General features: G+C 34.4%; 1 protein-coding gene across 4 annotated transcripts; it reads right to left on the bottom strand.

Annotated features, from left to right (window-relative positions):
* Positions 1-1,095: 1,095 nt before the first annotated feature.
* On the bottom strand, positions 1,096-10,872 carry LOC18110970 (serine/threonine-protein kinase EDR1). Of its 4 annotated transcripts, none has more exons than XM_024583077.2 (14): positions 10,203-10,872; positions 8,475-8,891; positions 8,251-8,354; positions 6,212-7,356; positions 5,790-5,830; positions 5,226-5,294; positions 4,682-4,782; positions 4,442-4,520; positions 4,260-4,358; positions 2,700-2,768; positions 2,532-2,581; positions 2,024-2,200; positions 1,805-1,922; positions 1,096-1,399 (listed from the first exon to the last, which is right to left on the bottom strand). In XM_024583077.2, the coding sequence occupies exons 1-14, from the start codon at positions 10,617-10,619 to the stop codon at positions 1,391-1,393; spliced, it is 2,895 nt and encodes a 964-aa protein (XP_024438845.1). In that variant the 5' UTR covers positions 10,620-10,872; the 3' UTR covers positions 1,096-1,390. The 4 variants fall into 4 exon arrangements, with proteins under 4 accessions (XP_024438845.1, XP_024438847.1, XP_024438846.1 ...); XM_024583079.2 differs by lacking the exon at positions 1,096-1,399 and having other exon boundaries at positions 1,505-1,922; positions 6,212-7,027; positions 7,211-7,356; positions 10,203-10,870; XM_024583078.2 differs by lacking the exon at positions 1,096-1,399 and having other exon boundaries at positions 1,505-1,922; positions 6,212-7,027; positions 7,178-7,356; positions 10,203-10,870.
* Positions 10,873-15,932: the final 5,060 nt, after the last annotated feature.

Here is a 15,932-nt window from a genome sequence, read left to right on the forward strand (position 1 = left end):
ATAAATTACGAGGCTCAAATTTTCTATAATGTTCGACTACAATTTAATTTAAAAATTCATCTTCACTTTTAAATGATAGGATTTTGGTGGGCTTTATTCTTGAGCCCTAATTTTATCATCCTTCCTCTACTACCCATCTTTTTCCTTCTCTCTCTCCTCTATTCTCCTTTCATCTCTCATTTCGGAATTAGCAGAGCCCAGGTTTACTCTCTCTCTAGAACGAGGGCTTTTTCAATAAGTTATGAGATTTGTTTCTTATGCATTTTTCTTGATCTTTTGATTCCATCCCCATGAGAACAATTTCTTAGTTTCAAAATCCATCTCTTACTAGCATAGTAAAAGCCTTGAAAATTGACACTGCTAAAAGGTTAGCGGTGCCAACTGTCACCAACTGCTCCAGAGTGAAGTACTTGGAGAGAACTGTTCAACAAAATATGTATCCAGTCCTTAGCTATGCAACTGCAAATACTGCGTGACATAAATAAGCAACATAAGGTATGGCATTCTGCTGTTGCTGCATGAGTTTTATGACCTTGTCATCTGCTGTAAATCAATCCTTGTTGCGGTCATATATGAGTTGGTATTTCCTCTTCAACTAAAAGTAGATTCTATTGTTCTTGTCTTTTTGTTCCTCACAAATCTCTTCCAACATCCCAAGTCAGATCATTAACAACTGTGACAATAGTGGGCAATGATGCATTGGTCAAGTGACTTGAGGGCTCGATGATGAGCTCCGGGAAATTCTGCCTTTACACTTCCAAAATCAACCTTCGAAGTTCATTTTTGGGTACAAATACTTGGGATGGAAATGATTTAAATCCTTCACGGGTTCAGGATATTAATTCTCTAGCATATAATCAAATAACTTTTGCTCCATCAACTCTGGATACACATGCCTAATCGGGGTATAAACTCAATGGACTTCAAGAAAATATGTGCGTAGGGGATACAAATTGCAAGATCTCAACTTTGAGTATCCCACATCGAGAAACTACAATATGTAAACAAGGCCTATGTGTATTAATATGAAGCTTGAGGCTTCAGTAATCGAAAACGACAAAAGTTGTTTTCCAAGCAGATATAAGTTGCTGAAGATCCTAAAAAATATTATAGAAATTAGAATCAAAGACGTACAGAACAACTTCTTTGCTTAAGGTAATGTTTGGAAACGCGCACCCGCAACCAACATGCTATAAGAGCTAACATATATTAGATTCAGAAGCCCAATAAAGCACACTCCAAACATGCTATAAGAGCTAACATATATTAGATTCAGAAGCCCAATAAAGCACAAGCTTCTCAAAATATACATCGCATGCATATATAAGCTCACACTAACACGTTATTTTGCCATCCAATTCGGGTTTTTTCCTAGGTGTGAAAAAGCTCTCTATTGTACCTGTGAGATAATAGGAATAGTGAGAGAAGAAAAAACCAAAGATTTCACATAGCAAATTTAATAGGAAAAAAAAAAGGAAAAAAAAAAAAAAACCGAGACAACAAATGAAGAACCCTAGATAGATTGAAGTGTGTCGTTCAACACGTTACATGGTATCAATTCCTTAATGCGCGTTCATGTAAAACCCATCTGTACAAAGAAGTGCTGCTATAATTATTTGGCAGCAGGAGCTTACGCACATACATTACTGACACAAAACGCTGTCTACACTCTTTTTTCCTATTCTTTTCTCCTTGTTATCCCGTTTTTGGAATGTCACACAATAGGACCTCACCAAAGACCAATAACAGAATGTCTACATATTCACAATTTCAAAATTGAGACATCTCAGGGTGTAGAATTTACTGCAATCTCTTGTTGCAGAGGTGGGCTAGGCTGGTCCAGATGTGAAGGGATGACCAGCCGCTGCAAAGGCTTGAGAGCAACTGTGAGCTGTGCAAATGAAGGACGCAAGTTTGGATCGCTGGAGAATAACACAACAAAGAGAGCCATCAGTGCCTGGATTTGTATTAGTAGGGGGGTGATACTAGGAACCAATTTTAAAGAATTTTCTTTTCAACTTACGTCTGCCAACATTCCCAAATTATCCTTGCAACTAAGGGATCAACTTCCTTGGGGATTTCAAGGCGGCGGTTCTGGAAACCAACTGCACCTACAACTTGCATTGGGTTCATCCCACTCCAGGGCAATCTTATCGTTGCGAGCTCCCAAAGAATGATTCCAAAGCTATATACATCACACCTGTGTTCACTCAACAGAAGACACAAATTACCTATTTATTATGGTGATCCAATAAATTTATATTCGATGCTAGCACCAGTGAAATCCCTTCTCCAAGACAACAGATGACAGAACTGTACTTGGCTTTCCATTTTCATAGTCATTCTAAAGCTAGTTTTATCATAACGACCAATACTGTAACTAACAACTGGGATTCCCAACTACGAAGGGGAATCCACATAGCATAAATGAAATTAATGATTGTATGTGCAATCACATAGATGTGACAGCTGGAAGTGTGAGTGAATTAAAGTCAATCTGAAAAGGTAAGAGGAAAAATTCATCAACTCACTTCTCATTAGAGGGTTCATTACGGAGAACTTCAGGTGCCATCCACTCAGGCTAACACATTAAAGACAACTCAATCAGGAATAAAGGACAAACAATGCATATACTCCCTGTAGCCACAAAAGCTTCTTTATTTTTCCCCTGATTGTTGGATGAAAGATCAGATCCTTACCGTTCCTGCAGTTGATTTGGATGACAAAAAGGTGTTATGCTTCAAGCGTGAGAGCCCAAAATCACAAACCTGCCAGTGAAACAATACAATCTGTCAAAAACAGCACCAAAAACCAATTCGAACTGCCGACTATTATTTGCTTCTTCTTGATTTGCATCTTTAACTTTTGAGCAACCTGTCACACAGAGTCTTCTAGAAAATCAAATTATTGAAGAAAACAGAGACTCAACATTTAAACCATCTTGTTGGACTTTTTGACCATCACAAGCTGCAAGCAACTCGGCTGGGTAAACAAAAATCAGCAAGTGTAGAACAGCTCAAGCAACATGATCCTCCTCAAAACTAGGTCGAAAAAACACCAAAAGGCAGGATAAGATTTGAATAAAGTTGCCCAGGGAGTGGAGCTTCTATGGTATTTTCTCTTAAATTACACCCCATTCCCTCTTGTGAAGGAACTCTCATTTTCGTATGATTTAATCAAGGTTTTCAAGATTCAAGAGCATTGCAGCCTAAATTAAACAACAGTTTTCAGCAAGCAGACACATGCAACATTTGAGATTGGAGTATTAGCAAGACACAACAGCCCTAGGGTGATTCTGCACTCTTTAGAGAAGGAAAAGTTTGAAGTTTAAGATCAAAGGTATACAGTCCAAATTAGGAGTAACTCTTTGGTGCCACTAAGAGTTCATAATTAATGCCAAGAACACCAGTCCATGTTCATGAAAAATCATAGGAATATTAGACTGGTTCTAGTTCTGAGCTTGAAAGTTAAGAGTAAATCCATACCACTACCTCCCATGGCTCCACCGTGAGTCATACCCTTTTCCATGACTCAAGAAAATACATGCCAATACAACTATGACACGCATACTAAAGTAGTACGAGAGCAAGTAGCAAATCTACAAGTAATGGTATGTTTTTTATGGGGTTAAATTTCACAAGAGTAATTGTTACTGTTTTCTGGTGCAAAAAAGTGGAGAGAAGTAAATGTTAATAAGGTTAAGAATTAACCCCTAGATGGCACTGAATGGAGGGTAAAGTTTACCCTTGGCGAGAGAAGAGAAACATTTTTAAGGGGTGGTATTGTCTTTTATGCCTTTTCTCTCTCTTCCTCAAATTTATAGCCCATCCTCTCTTTATTACTTACACCTTGTTAGTGGTACTTTCTAATATTACATCACTTAATATTTTTTTTTGAATTTCATTATAATAGACCGATTGATACACATGGTTTTTAACTTCCTAACAAACAATCTTAAAAAATAATTTAACACCTTTTGCACCTTCAAAAATGACTAGTAATAATTACTCTTAACAATTTACCCCCATTTTTTAAACTTGTACCAGCAGCCACCAAAGGATAAATAAGCTGAAAGAACTGTCATTGTATAACTAAAAACTGTCTCTGATACCAACAAAGTAGATTATACCTAGTCGACAGAAAAACAAATAAATGTGTGCATGTCCTGCAGTAATAATTACAATGAGAAAAAAAAAAAACTTGGAACAATGAACAAAAGGAAGGTGTGAATAAAGTTCCATAGTGGCAGTGTTCCATACCTTGACGGTCCAGTTTTTATCAACCAAAAGATTCGGTGATTTCAAATCCCGGTGAACTATTGTTGGTATGCTGGCATGCAAGCAATTCATGCCCCTTGCCTGTTGTGCAAGGAGGAATTTGAAATCAGACTCAAGGGTGTAAAGTACAAATTCAAAAGAACAAAGGGCTGATAATCACATACCACATCGAGAGCCATCCTTATTCTACGCTTCTCATCAATTTGACATTGAGGACGATGAAGAATCCGGTATAAACTTCCTCTAGCAAGCCAAAAATATCATTCAAAAAATTGTCAGCTGAAGACCAAGTTTCAATACCCCACACATAAGTGAAATCACAAAGATAGCTGGTCTTTGCTGTTGCTTAAAGAAAGTTTATCTCATTCAGCTGAGACAACGAAATGAAGCTTAGAATTATATACCTTGGAAGAAACTCTGTGATGATAGAAAGGTTTGGAGGACGGGTAACAGCACCCATAAAAAGAACAACATTTGGATGACGCAATCTGCGCATTATTCGCACCTTACAATACAGAGCAGAAATCAAAGATTGGTCAATTACTTAGAACTGAAGAAAAACAGAACATGATCTCTGACACACCCAGATACCTTTAGATTTGTGCGCCAAATGACAACTTAAATTACCCTAAATCAATTTTTATAGGTCACATTTCTGAGGATCTTGATGACACGAGCAGAAAATGAACGATTATCAAGAGCTGTTGAATCCAAGAACTTTAGGTAGAAGCCAACAGGGTGATGCTACTAACAAGAGAAGTTTGTAGCCACATGCATGGCAACACATGGCATGACCAAGCTATTCACCATGTCGGTTCTTTTATGTTTTGTATCTTTTGGTTTCGTGAAGCTAAATGGTAACTATAAAATGCCAAATTTATTTTCTTTCAAAGAGAGAGGAAATAGATTTTATTAAATGAATATTAGGAAGGCTGAATTGTTTCTTACTTCTCTTTTGAATTCATCCAAGGCAGCACCTGAGAAATCTTGGTCTAAGAACTTCTTCACAGCAACCTCCTGTGATTTAACAACAATCCACCCCCTAGAAGATTAGAAATTACAAGTATATTTCTCCCTCCATAATTCCAAAATTCAGCCCATGAATTCAGCAAACAAGCACTAATGCTAGTAATTAGTATAACAGACAATTAATCACTATGCTTAAATGTCATGAAGAGCGTTCTTCTGTAACCACATATCCAGATTAATGTAAGACACATGTTTCAGTTTCAAGTGAAAGTGGATTTTCCAAATTAGACTAACTTTTCTGGTGCTACATCTATCTCTAGTTATCTTTCACTATAAATTTCCAAAGGCAAAACACTTGAAATAATGTAAAAAGAGAATAATTGGAAAGAGAAAATCAAATTTAGACATCAATTGATTAAGATAAAGCCAGAATATCAAGAGCAAAATGAGACAGATTTTCCACATTCCTAACAAATCAAAATTGAGCTATAGCAACAAAATACAAAAGCAGAAACAAGTAAAATGAAGGAGAGCCAAGCTCACCGTGCCATTCCAATCAGCATGATAGACCTCTCCATATGAACCTATTCACCAGAAACATACGAGAGAGACTGTCTTCAGACATTAATCCTCCTTATAATTATGACAGCATGAGACACAAAGGAAAAGGAAAGCAGAGAGTTTTTGACCTCCACAAGAAAATTAAGGCCATACTATTTTTCGATTTCAAAAGAAGTTATCAAACAAATAGCAGGAAAAGCAAATTCTCATGAGAACAAGGAAAAAGCTTCTAAAGAATGTTTTATGTTGAAGTTAACGAGATGCATATGTCATATTGCATGTTGGGTGTGAGTGTGCATGCTCACACACACTTGCATGTATGCACACACTTATGTAGAAGCAACTCAGCAATAGTGAATTCATTATCAATTCTAATACAAAATCTGACAAGCCATTTACATTACCTAGTCCAATCCTTTCACCGATTATCAAATCTTCCCAGCAAATTTCATCACCTACATCCACGTCATCCATTATTTGATCAACCCTGTGAGAGATCGGATCAACTGATGCACTTGGACTCTCTGGATCCTTCAACTTTAGATTGGTCCCCATAAATCTGTCATATGTGCACTTTCTACGGTCATGGAAATCAATTTCATTGTCTTCATGTTCTTTAGCCATGGCTTCCGAGTCATTTTGCAAATTCTTTGCATCCCAGAGTTTATTTTCTTTAAAATTTGAGTTTGCTTCCTCAACAGAAGGAAAACTGTAGCATTGACTAGGATCTGATGACAATGCTGAACTGACACTGCTTGCATAATTCCTGGTGTCACTTTCTTTATTGGATGGATTAAAATTACTAGATGACTTGAAACCCTGTGGATAAACTTTTTCAGAAGAACTGGTGGAAGCTAAGGACTGATTATAATTATTTGGTTCCCGATTAATTCTTGGATAGAGGCCCTCCACAAGTTCATTCTCTTTTCTTCTAGGCACCTCATTGTAAGCATATCGATTCTTCCACACCAATGGTGCAGGCGGACCGGGAACAGGGTTATTTTTCCGTCCTGGAAACTCATTAATTTTATTTTCTACAGGTTTGTGGTGCATGAAACTTTTCCCAGTTCCCTTGATCTGGAATGGGTTAAGATCTGAAAAAAGGTTTTTAGAATCCTCTGGGCTATTAGGACCATATGGAACTACATTAACATTCATCCGCACACCATCACCGACTGCATGGCCCCCACGACTCCCCTTGTATACAGAAGTCCCAATGGCTGTGGAAGATATATTACCAAACTGATTAGTTGGAGCAGCTTTATTAGCTACTCCAGAAGAACCAACACCAGCGTCGCTACTTGAACCAGAGAAAAAAGGTAGGGATTCTGCATTTTCAGAATTTAATCTACTATTGAAAGGTGAAATACCATCCACTGAAGAGCTCTGACTAGTGCCCTCACCAGGTAATGGATTTGGTCTAGTGAAAACAACTCCAGTGTCATTAGTGGAGCGAAGAGAAGGGATCTTAAAGGTACTGTCTTTTGCACTTGGGACATCAGCTGGTATCAGTGTTCCGGGAGCTGCCATGAGATCGACCAAAAACTCTCTGAAGGCAGAAAAAATATAGTTACAAGTGAAACAAACAAAATGTGTTTCCTCTACCATACAGAAACAGGGCACAGAGATGCAGGTAAGCATTTGTACAAGTTCATCAAGAATATCAAAGAATAGCTCCAGTGTCTCCTACAAAAATCTGTGCATAAGATGTAGCTTAGATTTGACCATCTGGATTTTATGTTATGTAACCGCGAGGGAGCAAAACTCCATCTTTAGAAACAGAAATGGCCACAAAAGAAGATGAAACAAAGAAAACAATAAGTTGCAGACAACAATTAGCATAAATGAGGATTAGTTGTGGTGGCCTGAAAGGACCAAACAATGAGGATTGTGTGCGCATATGCGCATTAATGAGAACATGTACTTTGCCATGACCTTTCAAATAGGCATCCTAGCCTTTACATTGTGGATCATACTTGATCTGTACAATCAAGAGACAAATAACTCCATTCTCTTACTCTATGCAAGCATGTTTTGCATTATTTCAAATGTTTATTACCTAAGCCTGAGCTCTGTTCCTGCTTAACAGAGCAACTAATGACCGGTCAACAAAAAATAGCAGATTCCTAGACCTCTTCTTGGACATTGAATGAATGTTTTGTAATGTTCCATTTTCCTTAAGATCTTTATCAGTTTTACAATAATGAGTTTCTTTTGCTCTGGTTATTTCTTCCACCATTTTACTTCTAAACAGGATCCTAAGTCAGCATGGACTTCAGGTGAGCCACCAATAAGCAGTTTGAAGTTTCTTTTCAAAGGACTTCAATACAGAAGACAGAAAGAGTTGATCACATAATTTAAATTAAAAAGGACAGTCACAGAAAAGATAAATAATGAGATAATAGATACATATAAAAAAAACACAGCAAGGAAAGCCCACAACCTTTCATCCTTCAACTTTATTATGTTGACAGCATCATCCTCGATGCCAGTGTAATGACTACCTTTCACCAGTCGACAAGGTAACTTTATGGTATCAGCCAACACCTAGATTCAGGTGAACAAAAATTATGAATATAGCTATTACAAGCAGCCCCACTTAAGATGTACAAGATTGCTGCAGCAACAACAACCTCAGGCAGTCTCTAATGAAAAGATGATACTGACCTTGAAAAGCAAAGCACGATGTCGAGACAGACCAATATTTATGGACCCAATAGGCAATACACTTGTTTGAAGAGAAGTTCTTAATTCTGAGCTTCTCTCTATCCACTTTGCCAAAATCAAGTTGGCATCCTTCACCGGCCCACCCATGTGTCCTGTAACAAGTTCAGCCAGCTGCTGTACCAAAACAGCAACATTGGTCGCAGGGCAATCTAATGCAATACATTGTGCAATTTGCATCAGCTCTTCTAAGGTGGGATCAATTTTTCGATTGACTATTACCGCTTCAAAACCAGAACTGCTAGCATTTGTTTCTAGATCTGTTAGAGATGGCATTTTTCCTTGGACTGCTGAACTTGTGCATAGCACGTCATAGAAACCATCCATCACTTTCTCCCCATAATCAAGCACATTATACTCCTGGTGAAGCAATCCAACTCAGGTCAAGGAAAACAAATGTAGAAAAGCATTATTTGATAGCACACATTCACAGGAACCTTTGAAGTTGGAAAAGTCCAGGTGTGCCACACATTTATCATTTATGAAGCATCCACACACCCTTCCTCAACTGCGTCATGTATAATAAGAGTATTGCAAACAGCGGCATTGCTCTTTCACTTTACCAATTTACTCTTTCAATGAGAAATATTCAAAATCCATTGACCTTAAGAAAGTTTTTATGTAAAACGTTACAAGGTTTAGCTTAGCATTAAAAATTTTATGTTTTGCAAACTGCATTATAGCTAATTTAATAGAATCAAATCATTTTATAACTAATAGAACCAAATCATTTTATTGTTGCCAACAGCATCTCCAGAAGAACTGATTCAGACCATATTTTTATCTTCACAAACAACACACTGCCAAATTTTTCACTTTTTGGCCAAATAAGTTTTCACATATAGTTTAATATATGAGATTATATCAATTTAAAGTTAAACAAAAATATATATATATATATATTTGAAGTTTTTGGATGTTCGAATCAATGTACGACAAATTAAATACAAACTAATAGTTAATAAAAGAAAAATCAACCAAAAAAACTTTAAGGATGCAGGTAAACACGATGATCTATGAGCACAGGGAACTATCATGTACGCTTCAAAATTAATTGCCCTGTGCAGACACTGGCAGTCAACAACCAAAACCCACATAAAACGACTCCACTTCTAGCTTATTCACTAACACTTCATAGTATCCAAGACGGACTGAACACTTCACCTCCAGATTTCATAAACATTTTAATCTTTCTTCCCATAAATCTAATAAATGTGAAACTCATCCACTACAATTCACCACATTGACGACTCAAAAACAGCTCAAATTGAATAAATTTCCCTAATTCAGCTGAACTTGACACTTAGTAACTTACTATAAGCAGAAAGAATTTATTGACTCCTAGGCTCATCCACTACAATTATCCAGATTGAAGACCTAAAAGCAGCTCATATTGACTACATAATTTCCCTAATTCAAGTAAACTAGAATTTAATTACTTACAATAATCAGTCTCAATAACAGTTAAAATCACCTTCATTTTCCCTTCATTTTGAATGCTAAATTACAGAAACTTCAAACACTGAACATCCCTGCAACAACTAATTCAACAACAAAAAAAGATAAAAAAAAGAAGAAGAAGCAAGCAAGCAAGCAATTCAAACTCATTCACTAAGAACTTCAACTAAAGAAGCGAGAAAATTAAGAATTTATTATCACAAAAAGACTCACCCAATAATATCTCGACATATCCTCCACTTTTTCCTCTCCTTTCTCTCTATCCACATCAACCCGATTATTCCCTCCTCCTAAACTCAACAACGTCGCGGCACGGATCTGATCCTTCTCCGTATCGTCTCTAAACTCCGAATTCGACGCGCTAATCGCCAACGCTAATTGCACCTGAAACTCCTCCTCCGACGTAAAGTAATCTGTCAGATTACTAATCGCAGAAGGTTGCACTGTCGTCGCCGGCGAAGGCGATGTTAATGGAGGACTCGCAGGTGAATTTATGGTGGCGGAGGCCCGTTGATCGGAGGAACCTGATGGTGGTGGTGATGATGCACTGGTGGCTGTTTCATTACTTGTTCGATTTGGCGATGACTCGTGGTTGCTGCCTATGTGTAACTTCTTGAAAATGTGCTTCATCTCTCTCTCTCTCTCTCTCTCTCTATCTCTCTCTCTCTCTACTGTCTCGCTCTCTCTTCGTCTCTCTGTTTTTTTATTTTTTTCCTGTTTGGCTAAAATTCTCTCACTTTCCCTTCCTTTGTTTAGTTTCTTTCTTTGTTTGTTTCCTCCCTTGCGTGTATCTTTTATTTTTTTGATTTTTAGTTTTCTTGGGAGTCAACAGAGAACAGAGACTTTAGAAAGACAAGGGAAAGGAAGGTGGAGCTTACATCCTCGAGCGAGGGAAAACTTGATGAAGCGGTATCATGTTGTTGGCAGGTTACAAAAAGGGCATGCAGTTTCTGTTAATTACTAGATTTTGCCATTCCGATTATAGGTACTTCTTTGGTGCCTTTACCTTATTGAAATCTCAATTTGAATTCTTGAACTAATTTTTCTCCTTCTTATGTTTCAAGTGCTCCACGTGTCGTTAGATCATTAGGTAAAATGACAATATTTGAGAAAAATCACAAGAAATCAACGTTATGGTGTAAATAGGTTGTTGTCATTTACTATCGCTAAGAGTCGCTAACAACTACCAAAAAAAAAAAAGTTTTTTATTTATAGTTAAATGAATGTTTGAAAGTGCTGTAATTTTTATTTTTTATGTATTTTAAAAGTTTTATTTACCTGAAAAAATATTATATTGATAATTTTTTAATGTTTTTTTATTAATTTAATATGTTAGTGTCATAAATAAAAAAATTATTTTTATATATTTTAAAGTGATTTTTTAAAAAAAAAACTATGCACCGAACAAAAAAAAAAACAAGCTCAGCATGTGTCTAACGTTATTCCGTGTTATTTTCAGAAAAATTGTCACTGGGTATCAATTTTAAATAGTAACGAGGGACAAGAAAAATAATAAATTAAGTATAGGTACTAAAATGTAAGTTCTGATGACATATAGGGACTGGATAAAGTGATTATGTCCTTTTCATTTGATCTTTCTGTCTGAAATGTTGGCCGCTAAACTAAAGAGCGCATGGAGCTCATGTTATTTACTAGAATTGCCATTGAATGTTATTAAACATGGTGATTGTGACGGAGACAGACCGGCAAAGGATTAACGCGGGATGATAATTGAGATGGCGACAGCCCGTGTACGTGGCGGGTGGTGGGACCCAGATGATGGAGGCATTTTACATTTTTACAAAATTGGAATTTGATAAGGTTCTGTTTGGATGTGTACATCGTTTTGTCTTGGTTCTTCTCCTCTCTCTTTTTTTTTTCTCTGAAAAATGCTCCATGTATTTCCCAGATATCGGGATGGAGTCAGTGAGATTATATTATTTGGTACTTTTTTTTTTGTTTTCTTTTGGTAGTTGATGCTCCTTTCTTCTCCAAACATAATTATAATTATAATATGAACATTAGATTTGTGTTCTATCCTCCGTCGCGGGTTGGATAAAAATTATAAAAAAGATTGCTAAGTAAAAAAAATAATATTTGAGTCAGTGGTTTAATTAATAGTTAAAATAATATAATTAAAAAACAATAATAATAAAAAAATTACAACAAAATAAGCAAAAAGAAATCACTCTAAGTCTACCCGGATTATAAAACAACTAAGTAGTAAAAGGGAAAACAAAAAAATAAAAAAAATTCAGTTCAAACCGGGTTAACTCACAAACTCCACGACCATAGATATAAGATCAAGATAATATTTTAGAAATAAACGCAAGAAAAAAAGTTCAAAGATCAATTCCTAATAAATCAAATGAGAATATGATAACTTCACAAAAAAAGGTGAAGCTGAATCCCTAGCAAATAAAATATTGAAAGACAAGAATTAAGAAAAAATATAATTAAAAAAAAGGTAAACAACTCGACTCAAGCCCACCCGAATCAAGATGAAAAATCTCTAATTCAATCATAACATCAGGGTGATCACATTCGAAAGCAAATTGAATAAAATCATGAAACTCAATCATCAAATAACTTGATTTTTAAGGATGAAAAAAAAATTAATTTTAAAAAACAATGGAAAAAATATATGAGTAAACTCGGGTTAACCCATTAACCTTGTAACTATGAGTATAGGATAAAGATAACCCAATAGAAAAAAAATACAAAAATCAATTTCTAATAAATTAAATAAGGGATGAAAGAAATAAATCAATTTAAAAAAAAACAAAAAAGTCAATTAACATCAATCTTTGAAACCAATAACTTGGGTCATGAACTTAGACTAACCCTATAACAATAGAAAAAAAATCTAAGTCAATCCAGGTTAACTCACAACCATGGACACATGATTGAGAAAACCCAATAAAAAGAAAAGGAAAAAAAAGTAGAAAGAACAATTTCAAATAAATTAAATGTTGAGTGATGAAATTAAAATAAATCAATTTAAATAAAAGACAAAAAAAACTCATATTAACCTTTGAAACCGGTGACCTCGATCATAAACCTCAAACTAATCTCATAGGAGGCAAACCGTAAAAAATAATAAAGCAAAACTCTACAAAAAGGTAAAAAAAAAATAGTAGCTTTGAAAAAGAAAAAAAAAAGCAACTTAGGCAAACCTTTTAAACCCGGTCTAATATCTAAAACCTGTAACCCGTGAAATCCTTGAATTAGGTTCAATCAAGAAATTTAATTCCCAACCAATTTAATTTTTAAGGATGAAATCATGAAAAAAAATATCAATTTAAAAAACTTGACAAAGAAAAAAAGATAGCAATAAAAAAAAATAAGGATCAAATTTGATAGAAAAAAAAACCTAAGGAAGATGAAATTGTTCAAAAAAAGAAACCTAAAAAATTATCCCAAAGAAAGAAACTAACAATCAAAAGAATGATGACCAAATTTAAAAGATAAAAAAAAATAAAAGGGGGTGAAATTGAAAAAAAATGTAATTTATAGCCTATTAAAAAGAAAAAAATAGTAATAAAAAAAATGGGGACCAAACCTAAAAGATTAAAAAATAAAAGGGGGTGAAATTGAAAAACATTTGTAATTTCATAACTTATTCAAAAAAAAAAACAGTAATAAAAAAGACATGGACCAAATGTAAAGGAAGAAGAAATTGAAGTGGCCATCGCTGAATTCAAGGAGAAGAGGAAAAAAAAAAAGAAATATTAGTTGGTACCAAACTCGAGACACGTTCGAGGCACATGCCATCTTATAATATCGGGGGCGCCAAGATCTTTTAAATGTTGTTGTAGAATACACTGTTTAGTGATCGAATATCCTCGCATATGCCATCCAAACAGAACGAGGACCGTCCACAGGCGCTGACAAGATTTTTTAAATAATATTTAATACAAGTAAATTACAATAATACCTACAAATAACCTTCAAATTTACAATAAAACTAATGTTAAATAATAATAATAAAGCTATTGTGAGAGAATTATGTTGATTTTATCTTTAATAGTATCAAAGTAATTATACTTAGAAAAAAAAATGAAAATACCAAAACACTTTTGAGTAATAGGTATAATATTATTTTATTTGATGGTTAAATTAGTAATTTTACTGTGTAATAGAAAACAAAATGATCAATCTAACCCTATATATTTTATAAAAATCACCTTGCCCTTAATGTCTAGTTAAATTTACTAGAATAGCTTCTTCTCTCGTGGTGTTTTTTGATGAATATTTTATGTGTATAGAAAAAGGGAGATGCCAATCTTAGGAGTTTCGAGTAGCTTTTGAAGGAGAGAAGTTCCCGGATGAATTTGGGAGAAATTGATCTGTGAACGTGTTTTGTTTTCCGACATGAAAAATGATGATTTCAAAAAAAAAAAAATTATAATAAAATTGGGCTTTTATGTTTTGCTTCTGAAATTGAGCCAAGACATGTGAATTATGTTGAGCTTGTGTGTGATAGTTCTTGAAAAAATAAATCCTTATTGAAATAAGAATTTTTCAATATTTAAATTAGTATTTGAATGTGAAGAAAAAAAATAATATATAGAAAATAAAAATAAGCATATGTAGAGTGCATACTTAGGCGTAGCTCCCTATGAGTTGAGAATTTAAATGTGCTAAAGAGTTTGTGACTCTATATATATATGGTGGAGAGTCTTTATCTCTAAAATTGGTCCTGCTTATGACTTTAGGTTTATTTATATATCTAGCTTGCTTAGACTTTTTTTTTAATAGAGAAAGAATTGTGTTATTAGCCAATCAAGTGGCTCATAAATTGGTGTGATGTCGTGCCATAAATTCTACGTCTCATATAGAAATTGAAGAAGAAGAAGTTGATGTGTTATATACTTGTAATGGATGTCATTTGCTTTCATTGACGTTTATATGTGTAGATAAATATAACAAAAATATAATTATTGGTGATAAAAAACAATGCATATATATTTATAAAAATATTTAGTCACATAATTTTAGTTTCCACCGAAGTTAACTATCTGGCTTAATGGTAAGAACTTGGGACTAAGGAGTTTGCTCTCCTTGTGGTCTCAAGTTCGAGTCATGTGGTTGCTAATATAATGGTCATTGGAGACTTACATGGTCGTTAACTTCAGGACCTGTGAAATTAGTTAAGGTGCACGCAAACTGACCTGGACACCCACGTTAATAATAATAAAAAATATTACCATCACCGAAAAGATAAAATAAATGTATAACTATAAAAAAGACAAAAATAAAAGAAAAATCATATAAAAACCAAAGAAAATTAGTCAATCGCACAAAAGAGAGGCGACCACAATTTTATTAATATTTAATACTTATAATTTTATAACTTTAGATCGGGTGATTAAACTTTATATTAATGTCTTGAGTTCAAATTTAAAAGTTAATTAATATCTATAAAAATCTAATCATGAATGTATCAAATAAATTTGAAGTGTGGATGATTTGGAAGCAAATAAAATATATAATGTTTACCCTGTGGATGATTTGCATGCACCGCTGAAAAAGTGAGGAGTAAAGGCATATAGGCTAAGTTCGTCTCTGATCATACTTGATACCTGAAAAGAAAATAAGTAAATGTGGGAATTGTTTTTTAAGTATCATATGACTTGGTTTCCACTATTTCAATTGTAGGGTTTAATCACTATTTCAATTTAAAAAATTCAAACTCAAAACTTTATTTAATAATTATTTAATAAGAACAAACGCTCAACCACTTGAACCAACTATTATTGATAAACAATTAATTTAGTGTGTATTTAATTTAATGGTTATCTGTAATTGTAATGATGGTTGTAGCAATATACGTAGAGCTTGTTAATCTTTGTAATTATATCATAATTTTTTTAAATGAATATTTTTTTAATTTTTTTTTATGTTTTTGAATATTTTTGATATGTTAATATAAAAAAATAA

Source organism: Populus trichocarpa, chromosome 13, assembly GCF_000002775.5.
Source record: "Populus trichocarpa isolate Nisqually-1 chromosome 13, P.trichocarpa_v4.1, whole genome shotgun sequence".
Taxonomy (NCBI): Eukaryota; Viridiplantae; Streptophyta; class Magnoliopsida; order Malpighiales; family Salicaceae; genus Populus; species Populus trichocarpa.

What these genes read in the sequence shown, in the direction of transcription:
- LOC18110970 (XM_006389248.3), bottom strand. Translation starts at nt 10,619, where the DNA reads ATGAAGCACATTTTCAAGAAGTTACACATAGGCAGCAACCACGAGTCA. An exon ending in ATCGTGCTTTGCTTTTCAAG is followed by an intron (nt 8,355 to 8,474) that starts GTCAGTATCATC and finishes ACCTGAATCTAG; the next exon opens with GTGTTGGCTGATACCATAAA. An exon ending in TGGATGAATTCAAAAGAGAA is followed by an intron (nt 4,783 to 5,225) that starts GTAAGAAACAAT and finishes CTGTATTGTAAG; the next exon opens with GTGCGAATAATGCGCAGATT.